This window comes from Dicentrarchus labrax, unplaced genomic scaffold (genome assembly GCF_905237075.1).
Source record: "Dicentrarchus labrax unplaced genomic scaffold, dlabrax2021, whole genome shotgun sequence".
NCBI classification, from domain to species: Eukaryota; Metazoa; Chordata; class Actinopteri; family Moronidae; genus Dicentrarchus; species Dicentrarchus labrax.
In genome coordinates this window covers 26,172,041-26,186,562 of record NW_026136720.1, presented here as the reverse complement: position 1 = coordinate 26,186,562, position 14,522 = coordinate 26,172,041, and the positions used below count along the sequence as shown (strand labels likewise).

Here is a 14,522-nt window from a genome sequence, read left to right as displayed (position 1 = left end):
TTTGCCATCACTGAGTCAATGTGTGTGAAAGGGTGAGTGTGGCATGTAGTGTAAAAGTGCTTTGAGTGGTCGGAAGACTAGAAAGGCGCTATACAAGTACAGGTCCATTTACAAGCAAGAAACAGTTCTTGTGTTTTTTTTTCTTTTTCTCTCTCTCTCTCTCTCTCTCTCTCTCTCTCTCTATATATATATATATATATTTCTCCATATGAACATTTGCACACACACAGTTTAGTTATTTCAGTTTTTATTTCTATAACTTGCCTCAAATAGGATTTGCACATACAGTTTTTTTATAATTAACAATTAGCTATAATAGTTTTTCACAAGTAATCTTACCAGAAAAAAACTGATAATATCCTGTGGGTAATGTAATACCCTGTTTGAACCAACTGTCTGCTGTAAACAATCTTCAAACTTCTACTAAGAGTCTGTCCTCCCCTTGTTGCAGCCAATAACAGAAAGAGACATCTCTAACATGAACCTTTTTTTAAACCATCTCAAAAACGTTCAAATGTATTTAATTTTTCAGCTTATGAACTTAATGTCCCGTTAATTTACTTGATATCTACTTATCTACTTACGAAATTTAGTTGTAGTTACAAAATTTTGTCAAGTTGTTACAACTGAAAAATGGCAAGTAAAAAGAACATTCTAAGTGATCACAGCTTTGAAGCTCACCTGTCTGTGTGCTACTCAGGCTACTGCTGACAGGATTATCCTAATACAATATACATTCAAAAACAAACTGCACCCAATTTACCCTATACATAATATTCATAATATAATGACCTCTACAATGATAACTCAACTCCTGATCCACTCGTGAAAATAGGGAGGGGTGCATTAGTTCAATAAATTTGTGTCCAATGTTGAGGATTTGTAACATCAAGTGGACAGTGCTTTCACAACCATGCATCAGTCAGGATGTAGCTTTCTTGCTGCTTTCTGTGCATGCAGTAACACAGTCATGTCATAGTCTGCTGTTATGTTCTGTCTTTGACATACTGTTCCCATTCACTGATTAATTTCTACTTTGGCATGTTTATTTGTTTGTTGTTGTTTGTTTGATACTGAGCTACCATCAACAAAACTTTCTGCACAGGTTTCAAATTAAGAACCTACAAGCTGTCTTGGAATAGACCAGCACATCCCACAGACTAAATAGTTTCAGCAAGACCTAGTTTTGTCCCCAAGTGCCTTCCATTCTCTGATCAAAGTCATCTAGAGAGGTGACCTCTCTCTGTGCTCACTAGCCAGCTGCCCCAGCTAAAACAAGCAGGGCCCCTTGACGTCCAGTTTATTATTGTTGGCTGTTTAGTAGAGAAGCAGGTCAGTGAAGGGCCATTTGTCTAGTTCACTGACCATCGTAAAATACAGGGCATTTGGGAGTGTGGACCTGCAGAATTCTTATAAGGGCCTACCTAGAACGTGCCTATAAGAACTCTGACATTCTTTACTGTAAGCACACAGCTAAGTAGGTGGGTGTTTGTATTGTGATATGGTGAAATGAATATGGTTAAATTAGGTGTAGGTATGCTTTGTCTGTAGTACTTAAACTAATTGTAAATGCAGCTGTTAGATGATCACACACAACTTACCTGTGGAATATTTTTGATTGTCAGAGAATGACATCAGCCCTTCTAAGCAATTTTCTTGCCTATAACTGACTGCCTGTGCCAAACTTTTAAACATTAATGATTTTCCTTTTTTTCAGTGGTGTCTTGGTTTGGAAATCTCGCGTTAAAGAACAGAAACTCCCTTAACCAAATTGTTAAATGGTCTACTAAGCTGATTGGTGAGTCACAGTTTAACCGAGCATCCCTGTACACCAGACAGATACAACGGAAAACTAGCTCGATTTTAAATGACGACACAGTGAATTTTCAGCTTCTTCCTTCCTTCCCATGTAGAACGAAGCGGTATAAAAATATGCTTTGTTGAGTTTTACTTGTTTTCACCTGAATTCTAACCTTATTTTATTTTAGTGGTTATTTCTTTTAGTTTTTTTCTCTCTTTGTAATTCCTGATTTTTAGAGCCTGAAGCACTTTATCATTATCATGTTTATATCATGTTTGTCTATTTTCTGAGTTGTTTGTTGTTTTTATATTTTTGATAAGATAAATGCCTTGTCTTTTACTGCAAACCAAATCTACCTAACCTTCAACCTTCAAACTTGATCCCTCGTCTGTATGTAGCTCCATGGCAGATACTTATGCACCTATGAACTCCTGATAATGCAGTAAAGCAACCAGAATCTGAGGATTCCTCCAGAAGCTCCTGAGGAACAGGTCTAACCAGATTTACTCTACAAAACAAAAAAGCTGGCCTTGTTAAGCCAGGAAACTTAAGTCCTTGGGAACAGCACATAGACATGCTCCCTGGCTCAGTGTAAATAAGTGTTGAATATGCAATATATCTGAAGTGTAAATGGGTCCTAAACAGCCTGACAGAGGCTGCTAGCATGGCTGTAGAATCTTAGTCTTGTAAATCTGTATCTGGAAATATTTGTTGGCACAATGGTGAATTGTTCAAAAGTAACTCAGGACCACAGAGTTATGGCCATGTTTGTTACTGCAGCAACAAATAATGTTAAAAAATAAAATACCATTGAATTTTGCAGGAGGGATTAGAGTGCGAAAATGTACATATTGTCCACATTTGTTGGCATTTACAAATGTTCTCATAACAGCTTATGTCAAATAGGTTGCATCTACATGCATTATGGCAACTACAAAACTACTGTTGTAAGGGGGTCATGTGATGACGCCGAGCAAGATGGCTGCTTAGGCTGGAGGCTGCAGCTCCACTAGTTTACATTTTGTGTGAATATATAGGCATTATCAATTTATTACATTGTTTTTTTCTCACAAGTTGCCGATTATAAGCTTCTCACACTACCGATATGCCAAATCCCCGGAAAAACGAAAATGTGTCTCAACAACAGCAAAGCGCCAGGGCTACCGCTAGCTCAAAAGCTACCCATGCCTCTCCTGTATCGCCAGCGCGTGAAGACACGGATGAGTCCATCTCCACTGCTAAAATACACAAACTTCTTCAGAAACTATCAGACGACCAAGCCAAACACTTGCAGACATCTGCAAGGACGTCTCAGAAACAAGAAGAGCTGTTGAGGCAATTAAGGGTAAGCTAGCCGACATGCTAACCAGGATGACTAGCACGGAGGCTCGTCTGGATATGCTAGAGGAGGTGGAGAGGCAGCGCTGCGACTCGGAACTTATTAAAAAAAGAGATTAACTCTCTTCTGAGGTGCCGTTCAGAATTCCTCATGCATAAAACAAGACAAACTTACTATTTTAACTCTTCAAAACCCAGTCTTCTACTAGCAATGAAACTTCAGACGGATGAGCACTTTGCTGATCCTTTTTGCATTAAAGACAAAGAAGGCACTATACAATGTGACCCAAAAAAAGTAAAGCCTCGTTTGCCTCCTTTTATCAGGAGTTATATAATTCGGAAAGTAATTTTGACAAACATGTCTGCAATTATTTCTTAAATGACATTAAACTATCCCGCCTTAGTAATGTTGACTCCATAAAGCTAGATGGCCCTGTCACATTGCAGGAGTGTGAGGCAGCTGTTAGGGACATGCGTAAAGGTAGATCACCAGGGCCGGACGGAATTCCACCTGAATTTTACCTCACCTTTTGGCCCCTGATCGGACTGCTGTTATTGGACATGATCCATTATTCAATCAGAGTGGGATCATTTTCTAGGGATGTTAATTTGGCATTAATTTCAGTGCTTCTTAAAAAATGAAAGGATCCAGTTAAGTGCTCCAGCTACAGACCTCTTTTGCTTTTAAATACAGATTTAAAGATTTACGCGAAATGAATGGCCCGGCGGCTTCAAGGCCATATGACAGAATTGGTTCATAGTGACCAGACAGATTTTATAAAGTCTAGACTTGCTACAGATAATGTTAGAAGACTATTACATGTTATAGATGGTGCTCAGGGCTTAAGTTCCCCTGCTGCTGTCCTTCCACTAGATGCAATAAAGGCCTTTGACCGCCTGGAGTGGCCATTTCTGTGGTCAGTGTTAGAGTTCATGGGGTTTGGCTTGCCGTTCATTAATATGATTAAGGTGCTGTATAATATCCCAACTGCTGTAGTGCTTACAGGCAAAACTAGCTCTTCTCCCTTTGCTATCTCGAAAGGATCAAGACAAAGCTGCCCTCTTAGCCCTCTGTTATTTGCCCTTTCTCTTGAACCACTGGCACAAGCCATCTGCGGCTCACCTACAATCTCTCCAATTTCCATTAGAGGAACACACCATCACGTCTCACTGTATGCTGATGATGTTTTATTGTATATAAACAACCCAGTGCAATGTATCCCACATGTTTTGTCAACCTTTGAACATTACGGCAAGCTTTCTGGTTTCAAAATAAATTGGCAGAAATCAACTTTGCTACCTTTAAATCAGGCCATGAGTAATGCTCCCATCCCTGCATCTATTCCAGTCACTAAAAACTTCACTTATCTTGGGATAGATATCTCTTCCTCCATACAGACAATAATTAAAAACAATTTTGGAAGACACTTAACAAAGTTGTGGCGGATCTGGACAGGTGGTCTAACCTGCCAAATTCACTTCGTGGCAGGGTAGCCATAATTCAAATGAATATTCTGCCCAGAGTCAATTTTGTTAGCTCGATGCTCCCCCTTCCCCCACCCCCTCAATATTGGAGCAAATTACAGTCAGCAGTAACTACATTTCTGTGGCGTGGCAAACGATCTTGCATTAGGCTCACCACTATGCAGCAAGAAAGGCAAGCCAGTGGCCTGTCTCTCCCGAACTTCAAGTTCTATGAGTGGGCCTTCACACTTAGACCTCTCCTGACTTGGTTTCAATCTGATGCTCAAGTGTCTTGGCGAGCTTTGGAGGAGCAGATGATAGCTCCATACTCTTTTACTAACATTCTGCATTCTAAAATCTCACCCCATCACTGCCGTTTGAGATTTGGTCCTATGATTTCATATTTGCTATTGATATGGAGGAGGGTGGAGAAATTGGCTGGTTGCTCTTCTGTCTGGGGCCCACACTCACAATATTTAACAATGAGAGATTGTTGATTGGCGATCGTCCTATTCGATTTCCTGATTGGGAAAAAAAAAAAACGGTAACACTTTATATTAAGGTACATCTATTCACCATTAATTAGTTGCTTATTAGCATGCAAATTAGTAACAAATTGGCTCTTAAATAATCATTATTAAGTGCTTATTAATGCCTTATTCTGCATGGCCTTATTATACAACCAGTAAGCCATTAACTAAGAGTTTTCCCTCAATAACCTCAGAATTATTGCTTATGAGTAATAATAGTAATAGTAATCTCAATATGCTTTGCTTAGTATGGACTTTATAAGGTGGTAGTACCACCACAAGAATAGTTATTCTCCCTTAATAACACTTAATGAATATGGTCTGTTTTTACATAACAAAAGACAAAACTACAAGTGTTAATAGTGTCCAAATAACTCTAAATTAAGTCTTTGTTACTTAGAATATGTTCCCCATACTAAAGTGACATCTTGATCATAATTCACTAATAGTCGAACACTTATTAACCCACACATGTTCCCTAATTTAAAGTTGCCTCCTTTTCACACTTTGTTAGTATATTATAGCACATAACTGCTGCAATGAACAAGTGATGGGTTACACCTTGAAAAAAAATGGATCTATCTATAGGTTCCCTCTCATTCAGTGGTAGAATAACAAAGACAGCACAAGTACAAATACCTCATTTATTAAACCACTGGTTCAGGTTTTGCCAAGGCTGACAACAAATACTGCGTGAACTTGCTGTGTAGTTTAATTTACAGGTAATGGGTATCAGTGTATATAAACATGTCATACAATATGGTATCAAATGTATAAGCAGGTCATACTGTATGATAATACAGGTACTCTATTGTTGAAAATCTGTGTGATCCTTTAACCAAAATCTGCCTGCTTACAAAAAACAGCACAATATAAAATACTGCACAATATTAAGTACAGAAATACAAAATATTGCACAATCTAAAAAATATAAAACCTGCACAGCTCAACATAAACTTGCTCTTTATCAGCTAAACTACACTTGTCAATGCTTAGAACAAATGTACTGAACTGTACAAACATTGCACTTTCACAGCCTAAACTTGCTCTATAATTACTGCATCAGGTCTTAATATTTCATCAACAAGGGGAGGAGTTGGCATTTGGCCTTCATGTCCTCTATAATGCTCTTCTTCTCCGGGGTAATGTGGGTTGCACATCTCTTAGCAAAGGACTGCAGGGTCTCAGTTGAAGGATCATACTTCAGGGTCTTGAAGGTTTCAGGATCTACAGTGTTGAGCTCTGCAATTGCAGCAGTCATCTTGAAGGTTCCCCGGGCCACGCCATTAATTCTGAAGGCTTCAGTCATGGTGCGGACTTTGCTTAAGCTTTTCAAGACTTTTTTATATCTGCTGATAACCTCAGCTGGCCCTTTCACTGAAAAATATATAAAACAAAAACAAAAGAACACGAGAAATGAGCACAAACAACGGCTTAAGGTCAGCTGAAATTGCTCAAATTGGTCACTTCTCTTTTGATAAAAGTATGAAGCATATTCTAGGAATGGGACAATCTGCTCATCTCCTGATATGATTCCATGCACAATATGTGGTTCAGAATTCAATACAAAAATGATACTCTGTAAGTTTAGTTGGTAAATGGTAAATGGACCTGTACTTGTATAGCGCCTTTCTAGTCTTCCGACCACTCAAAGCGCTTTTACACTACGTGCCACATTCACCCTTTCACACACATTCACTCAGTGATGGCAAAGTCCATCAACAGAAACTAACATTCATACACATTCACACACCGATGCATGGCATCTGGAGCAATTTGGGGTTCAGTATCTTGCTCAAGGATACTTTGACATGTGGCACCAAGAGCCGGGAATCGAACCCACAACCTTCCGATTAAGGAACGACCCGCTCTGCCTCTTACGGTTCAGAATTATGTTTACTTCTGAGTGACAAATCTTTCTAGCAATACATTTGATGTTGAATAATAATTTGTGTGAATGCTGCAAAATAAAATGGAGCTTTATTCTTGATGAAAGCCACATTTTTGACTTAAGACATTTAATTCTTATTTATCATCAAATTCCTAGTATATTCAGAATCTAGAACTGAAGATCTGTATTTTTGCCTCATAATTACTTCATAACATATTTTTAACAGCTCTTCCAACGCTTTTATTAATAATTACTTTTCATGACCACTTGTTGCTAACAGGGCAGGTGGTTCAAGTTATGCCATTCTTACCTCTCACATGAGCTTTTCCAGGCACAGCCACAGTTGCAGATGGCTGTGTCCAACATGTCTTCCGTCTTTGGATGACAACATCACTGTCCAAGGACTCACAGATGTCTGGAGAAAATGGGGGAATGACGTCATCTTCATCCATGTTGCCATCGTCATCCTCATCGTCGTCCTCCAAAGTAAATACTTTTGGTTGAGGTTTGATCAAAGAGGATAGATGAGACAAAGCTCAGATTGTTATGAAGATATATCACACCTTTCATTACAATTACATTATATTTTGCAGATACAAGTTGCTCCCAAATCACTTACATGATTTCGTCTTTCCCATGATTTGCTCACGCAAGAAATTGCGCTCTTGCTCAAGATCCTTTATTATTATTTCTTGCCATTGGATCCTGGCTTCTAGGAACTCTACTTTGGAGATTGATCCTTAAAAACAAAAATTAGATCAGGATACAAAAAAGATTATGATTTGACAATATTGAGTGAGTGAGAGAGAGTGAGAGAGAGAGAGAGAGAGAGAGAATGACATGCATGCAACAAAAGTAGTGGACCAGATATGGTGTGTGCCTTAACTTGATTTGTATATGTATACTGACAAAATCTGCCAACAACTTTAATCTCAGGCAGAAAAATCACTAGCAAGAAATGAAATTTTAGACAACAAAGATACACTGCTAGAAAATGAGAAATCATTACCTGATCCAATGCTGCTAATACTGCTGCAACTTGGACCAGAGCTTCCTTTATCTTCAGGACCTACAGTATGGCATAGGTACAACAAAATCAACAAATGAATGGAGGACTTGAAGTGTTTAAACACATTTGGACAAGCTAATTATTTAAGTATTAAAGTTCCTTGAAAGTTGACAAAGAAAACTTTACCATCCAGGTCATTTTTGGTCACCTCAGTCATCGAGTCATCTTTAGGGACTTTTAGGGACAATTTCTTTTTGGCCTTAGGCTGTAAAAAATATTTAAGAAATCATGTTACTATAACTGTCAAAAGGTAACCTAAATAATCTACACAAGATTCAAAAGCTCTTCTTGTTGTAATGACTGCATAGTGCATAATTTATTTTTCATTACAAAATGTGGTTCATACTAAAGCATTACATGCACCTACATTCACATTTTATGTTAATGGTAATGTTTCTTTCCTACTATTCACCCAGCTCACGTGCACACTCACGCACTCAGCTGGCTTAAAATTACATTAGCTAATTAGCCTCTACACTGCAGATAAATAGGATAGGGTTTACTACTCTTTAACTACGTAAACGGCCCGGGGACGGGTGTTATGATGTGCTTACAAAACTCAGGGGGAGTTTCAATTAACAGGCTAGTGCTTAACTCACCATTATTGTTACACGAATTTCCCTCTTCACTCTCCAAGCGCTGAACGAAACGGCAAATAGCCATTAGCCACCTTCTCCAGATCTTTGACGTGACTGGTGGCTCCCTTTGGATGATTGGATGAGGATGTCACATGACAGCATAGTAACAGTCAATGATTGGATGAGAGCAACACATCGGAGGAGCACGGCTACGGATTGGTAGATTGTTATGTCAGTCATTACTCTACAAAGTGGGTCACTTTGCGCCTTTTTTTGATGCAAAAAAATATTCCACAGATATAGGTTTAACAAATATGTTGTTGGGTTACGAGTTTTTGAGTCGAATACATTTTAGACAGTGCCCCAAGGAAAACTACAAGTTCACCAGATGGTTAATGAAAGAAGGCCTACTTCAAAAATGGATGAAATGCCCCTCTTGCTCTCATGTTATGAAGTAGAAACGGCCCTACGGCAAAAAGGAGGCAGCATGGTGAGTAGAACAACTAGACATGTGCCTTATTTATTAATTTTCTATGTGTGTGTAAGCATAGGGGAGTGTGCAGCATGCAGCCATCAAATTGTATCTGCTAGAATTTAGTGCCAAATCCTATATTTTACGCCAATTTTGAGTGGTGTACACACAAAATATGCTAAGTCACATCTAGAAAGTCACAATACAAATCACACACAGCTGCAAATTTTAATTTTTAAGTAAGCTACTGTTTATTTGGTGGAGATAAGGGTGTTCTACATGTGTACAAAATCTGAAATGAAAAATGTCTTTTTAACAATTTTAGATCACATTCCTGGTCATATTGTTCACATATTTAACAATAAATGCCACCAATCAGCTTGACTTTAAACTTGTACATGCACAGGGATTAATTAATTGATCACCTTTTTCATGCTGCGTGGCAGGGATGCACAAGCGGTGACAAGTAGAGTAGAGTAGACACAGCTAAATTTACTCAAATGTCTAACCCAATTTTAGGTGTAACAGTTGTAGATATTACTTGTCAAGTAGGCCTAGAAATGATACTGTTCTGCTGTGCTTTGAGAATGCATGGGGGGAGGGAATCACAAGTACTACTAGTACAAGTGCACCTTGTTCAATCCCAATCTTAGCTGTTTCAACACCTATACATAAACATCTATGTCCCCCTCTTCATCTTCATTTATGTTCCATTTTTATTTAGTGAAATCCGTACAGTATCATGGGTTTTTATTTTGTTACATTAACCTTTGGATTTAATCATCAGGATATGCAGAGATTCCTGTCACAAAGGGAAAACCGTGTCGAGGTCCATCCGAAGTGGCACCACATTTGAGAATTCTCACATTCGACTGCATACGTGGATGCATTACATCTACAGGTGCGTGGTTTTACATTGTATAATAACAAAAGCCTAACTCAGACCATAATGTTTTCTTTGAATGTTCTCACTATACTGTTGGTTGGGATTGGTCCTGTAAGAGCCAATGCTTACGAGACATGAGTTTATACAGTATGTCAGAAGAATTCTGAATATTGGTCAAATTTATCAAGTATGTGTAATTGTATAAGTGCTGAGTTGTGAGGAGTCCAATTTAGTACTAAGGTCTTGTGGATTTTTAGGTTTTAGATGGTTCCCGGAAATTGTCTCAAAAGAACTTTATTTAATTGGGGAAAAAAACCCACACAAGTTCAAAAGAACTTAACTTTTCTAAACAGACACTTCAACTGTGCTAATTTACTCAGCATCCATTTTTTCGGTTGTTTCTTAGAACTCTTCAAAGATAAAGCAGATTTCATTTGTTTTGGGGTTTTATTCCATTCCTCCCCTCATACAGGGAATGTTCTTCACCCTACTTTGCTTTTGACATTTGTTGTTTCAGGTTAGATAAACTCTTATATTCAGGCTATGAGTATCTGCTGTGTCTGCAAATGCGTCTGCAAATGAGAAATTATGGTTATAATTATGGTTATAAAAAGACCAATGACAACTTAAGAAATTGGCTTTATCCCCCCACTTCTAAATTGTGTCATTAAAATATTTATCTGGTTGATCTGTTACAGATTCACCCAAGGCCTTCGACTGAGACAAGTGGACATGCTGCAGGAAGGAATTACTCGGAGTTCTGCAACTCAGGGTTTGCAAATTGGGAATGAAAAGAATGAGAAGAAGAGGCAAGCAGACTGTTGGACAAAGAGCAGAGATTGTTATGATAGATGAAAGCAAATTTGGCCATAAAAGAAAGGTATGTAAGTTACTTAACACTTATGAGTATTAATTTGATGCCAAATACATGATTTTGTGTCTAAAAACTAGTATTTGATGTTGGTTAAGTCTGTGCTAAACTCAGCTACTGAAAGTAGGGACAATATACATACATTTAAAACCTGTGTGCCTGAGGTGCTTTGAGGTGTATCTCCTGTATCTCGAGAAGTAACTACTGCATTATGGAATAAGATACATTGTAGATCATCAACTTTTGAATTTTTGACTTATGATTTATTCTCTCCCATTTCCCACCATTATTGCAGAATCATTGTATTGTGAGTGTCATTGTCCTCATTTTGAAGTATTTGCTCTTGTGAATTTCAGTACAACAGAGGACAGGCAAGCAACAGGAGTTCCTGGGTGTTCGGAATGCTAGGGATTAAGGATGACAGGAGGAGACCCATTCTTAAGATTGTGCATCACTGTTCAGCCAGGCATCTCTTGCCTCTTATAAAGAAGCACGTTCGTTGTGGAAGCTCAATCTTTTCAGATGGGTGGAGGTCTAACCGCCGTCTTCAGGATGAAGGTTACAATCACCTGTCAACCATCAAGATTTTTTTGTCGACCCTGTTACAGGTGCACATACACAAAACCTGGAGAGATTTTGGGGTATTTGCAAGTCAACTATCTGGAGACAAAAAGGGGAACCGCACACAAAAACTGTTGAGGGATCACTTAGATGTAATTGAGTGGACTTATTGGCGTGGAAACCATCACAGTAACGGAACACTTGGAATGCTTTTGCATGACATTAGGAAAAAATATCCAGTATGAAACCTGTCTGAAATGTAGATAAAGGTTTTGACACACTAAATGTACTGTTACCTCTGAGAAAAAGGCTATTATCATGGACATGAAGGCCAAATTCCAACTCCTTCCCTTGTTAAAGTATTAAAATGCAAGTGAGCTTCTTTGTTCAGTTAAAATTCTGTTATATTGTATTGGAAAAGTGAAATATTTGTGCACAGGGGAAATAAATCACCTGATGCAGTAATTATAGAGTAAGTTTAGGCTGTGAAAGTGCAATGTTTGTACAGTTCAGTACATTTGTTCTAAGCATTGACAAGTGTAGTTTAGCTGATAAAGAGCAAGTTCATGTTGAGCTGTGCAGGTTTTATATTTTTTAGATTGTGCAATATTTTGTATTTTTGTACTTAATATTGTGCAGTATTTTATATTGTGCTGTTTTTTGTAAGCAGGCAGATTTTGGTTAAAGGATCACACAGATTTTCAACCTTAGAGTACCTGTATGATCATACAGTATGCTGTCTTTGTTATTCTACCACTGAATGAGAGGGAACCTATAGATAGATCCATTTTTTTTCAAGGTGTAACCCATCACTTGTTCATTGCAGTAGTTATATGCTATAATATACTAACTAAGTGTGAAAAGGAGGCAACTTTAAATTAGGGAACATGTGTTGGTTAATAAGTGTTCAGCTGTTAGTGAATTAGTAATGATCAAGATGTCATGTTTAGTATGGGGAACATATTCTAAGTAACAAAGACTTAATTTAGAGTTATTTGGACACTATTAACACTTGTAGTTTTGTGTTTTGTTATGTAAGAACAGACCATATTCATTAAGTGTTATTAAGGGAGAATAACTATTCTTGTGGTGGTACTACCACCTTATAAAGTCCATACTAAGCAAAGCATATTGAGATCGTAATTCATATACAACAACTTCTTAACTTACTACTAATAAGCAATAATTCTGAGGTTATTGAGGGAAAACTCTTAGTTAATGGCTTACTGGTTGTATAATAAGGCCATGCAGAATAAGGCATTAATAAGCACTTAATAATGATTATTTAAGAGCCAATTTGTTACTAATTTGCATGCTAATAAGCAACTAATTGTGATGCGATCTGGGAAAACCCATCACATGGTGAAATTTTACCAACTTAAGATTCTGATACCACCTTAAAGCTGCTTTCAAGCTCTTTTCAAATCTGTTTTCCTTTTTTTCATAGCATGTCTGTAACAAATGTTATTATCTGAAGTCAGCTTATTAAGATGGTTTTATGAAACGGAATTTTGAGAAAAACAGGTTTAAAGATAGACATTTGAAATAGAACATTTTAACAATCAAATATCACATGTTAAATTTTCTTTACTCTATTATGGCACAGACTTATTTTAGTCACTGTAAATGTTGGAAAAGATACAAAATTGTTGCTTTGGCACCAAGCAAACACACAACACTCATGAATTACATGAAAATCAAGAATGTATTTATTCATTCAACATTCAATGAATTGAATTTGTTTGTCTTCTTTTTTTTAAGTTACTGCACATTATATATGTATTAGACAATGTCAGTATTATTCTGTTATTATGCAGTATATTATCAAATCATGCAGTATAAATATGCAGAAAATATTAAGAATATGCAGTACAAATACAGAAAATATCAGAAATATGCAGTATATATATACAGAAAATATAAAAATATGCAGTATATCATGACTTATTGTAAATTCAAATGGAAAAGTTGAGTAACAATATTCAATGTAATTATTGTTCTGCTATTATTCAGAATATCATCAAATCATGCAGTATAAATATCCAGAAAAATATAAAAAATATGCAGTATAACTATGCAGAAAATTTCTCAAATATGCAGTATATATATACAGAAAATATAAAAATATGCAGTATATCATGATTTACTGTAAATTCAAACGGAAAAGTTGAGTATCAACACTAACTATAGCTACAACCCTTGTATTCAAGACTATTATACAATGACTGTCCCCAGAATCACTGAATTAATCCTCATTCATGTTTACAGCCTGAGGGAGGGGGCAAACCAAGTCCTGCTTGTCTTTTGTCACAAATTTCCTTATCTCATTGTAAACATACTGTTGCCTTTTAGCATCAAGCCCCTTTGGGAGGAGTTGATCAGGCAAAGCACTTGGGTCAAGTGCATCAAAGTCGACACCATTTCTCCCTAAGTCTTGGGAAACTTCCTCACTATTAAGGATTTTTTTCATTCTTATTAATGTGGAGCCCTGACAGAATAAGAAATGATGAAAGCTTTTAATGGTGGGTAATTTTCTGAAGTATGTACCCAAGAATGTGCTCCAGTCATACATAGGTACATGAACAGTGCCATCCTCTCTACCACAAAGACATGGTACATTGACTCTAGATGGACTTGAGTTTTGAACTACTTGGGCAATGTCATCCAAGCAGTCAACCTTATTCCTCCTAAAATTTCTTTTAAAGAGCCCAAAGCACCAGTCACAGGAAAACTTTGTGTGCCCAGCAAGAAGGAAACTCATTTTGATTGACACATGACGACCTGTCAAGACACGCCACAATAGGTACCACATCACAAAAGAGTTCTTGTTTTGTCCCGCACAGTTATCTGCATGAAGGTGCATGTGCATTTCACCCAGTCCATAATTCTCAAGATATGAGTGTAAAAGGCTAATAACACAGTTGCTACCTTTACCAGTCTGTATGGATTCATCCAACAAGAAAGTAACCTGCTTTGGCAAGGCCTCACATGCTACACCAAAAACTCCACACTTAGGTGGAGTTTTGAAATACATCGGCCCTGGTTGGAGGGGATCATTGGG

General features: G+C 37.5%; 1 protein-coding gene across 1 annotated transcript; it reads right to left on the bottom strand.

Moving 5' to 3' along the window:
• Positions 1 to 6,185: 6,185 nt before the first annotated feature.
• On the bottom strand, positions 6,186 to 7,476 carry LOC127352409 (coiled-coil domain-containing protein 106-like). Its single transcript, XM_051380746.1, has 2 exons — positions 7,335 to 7,476; positions 6,186 to 6,510 (listed from the first exon to the last, which is right to left on the bottom strand). Exons 1-2 carry the CDS (start codon positions 7,474 to 7,476, stop codon positions 6,203 to 6,205), a joined length of 450 nt encoding a protein of 149 aa, XP_051236706.1. The 3' UTR covers positions 6,186 to 6,202.
• Between the last annotated feature and the right edge of the window lie 7,046 nt (positions 7,477 to 14,522).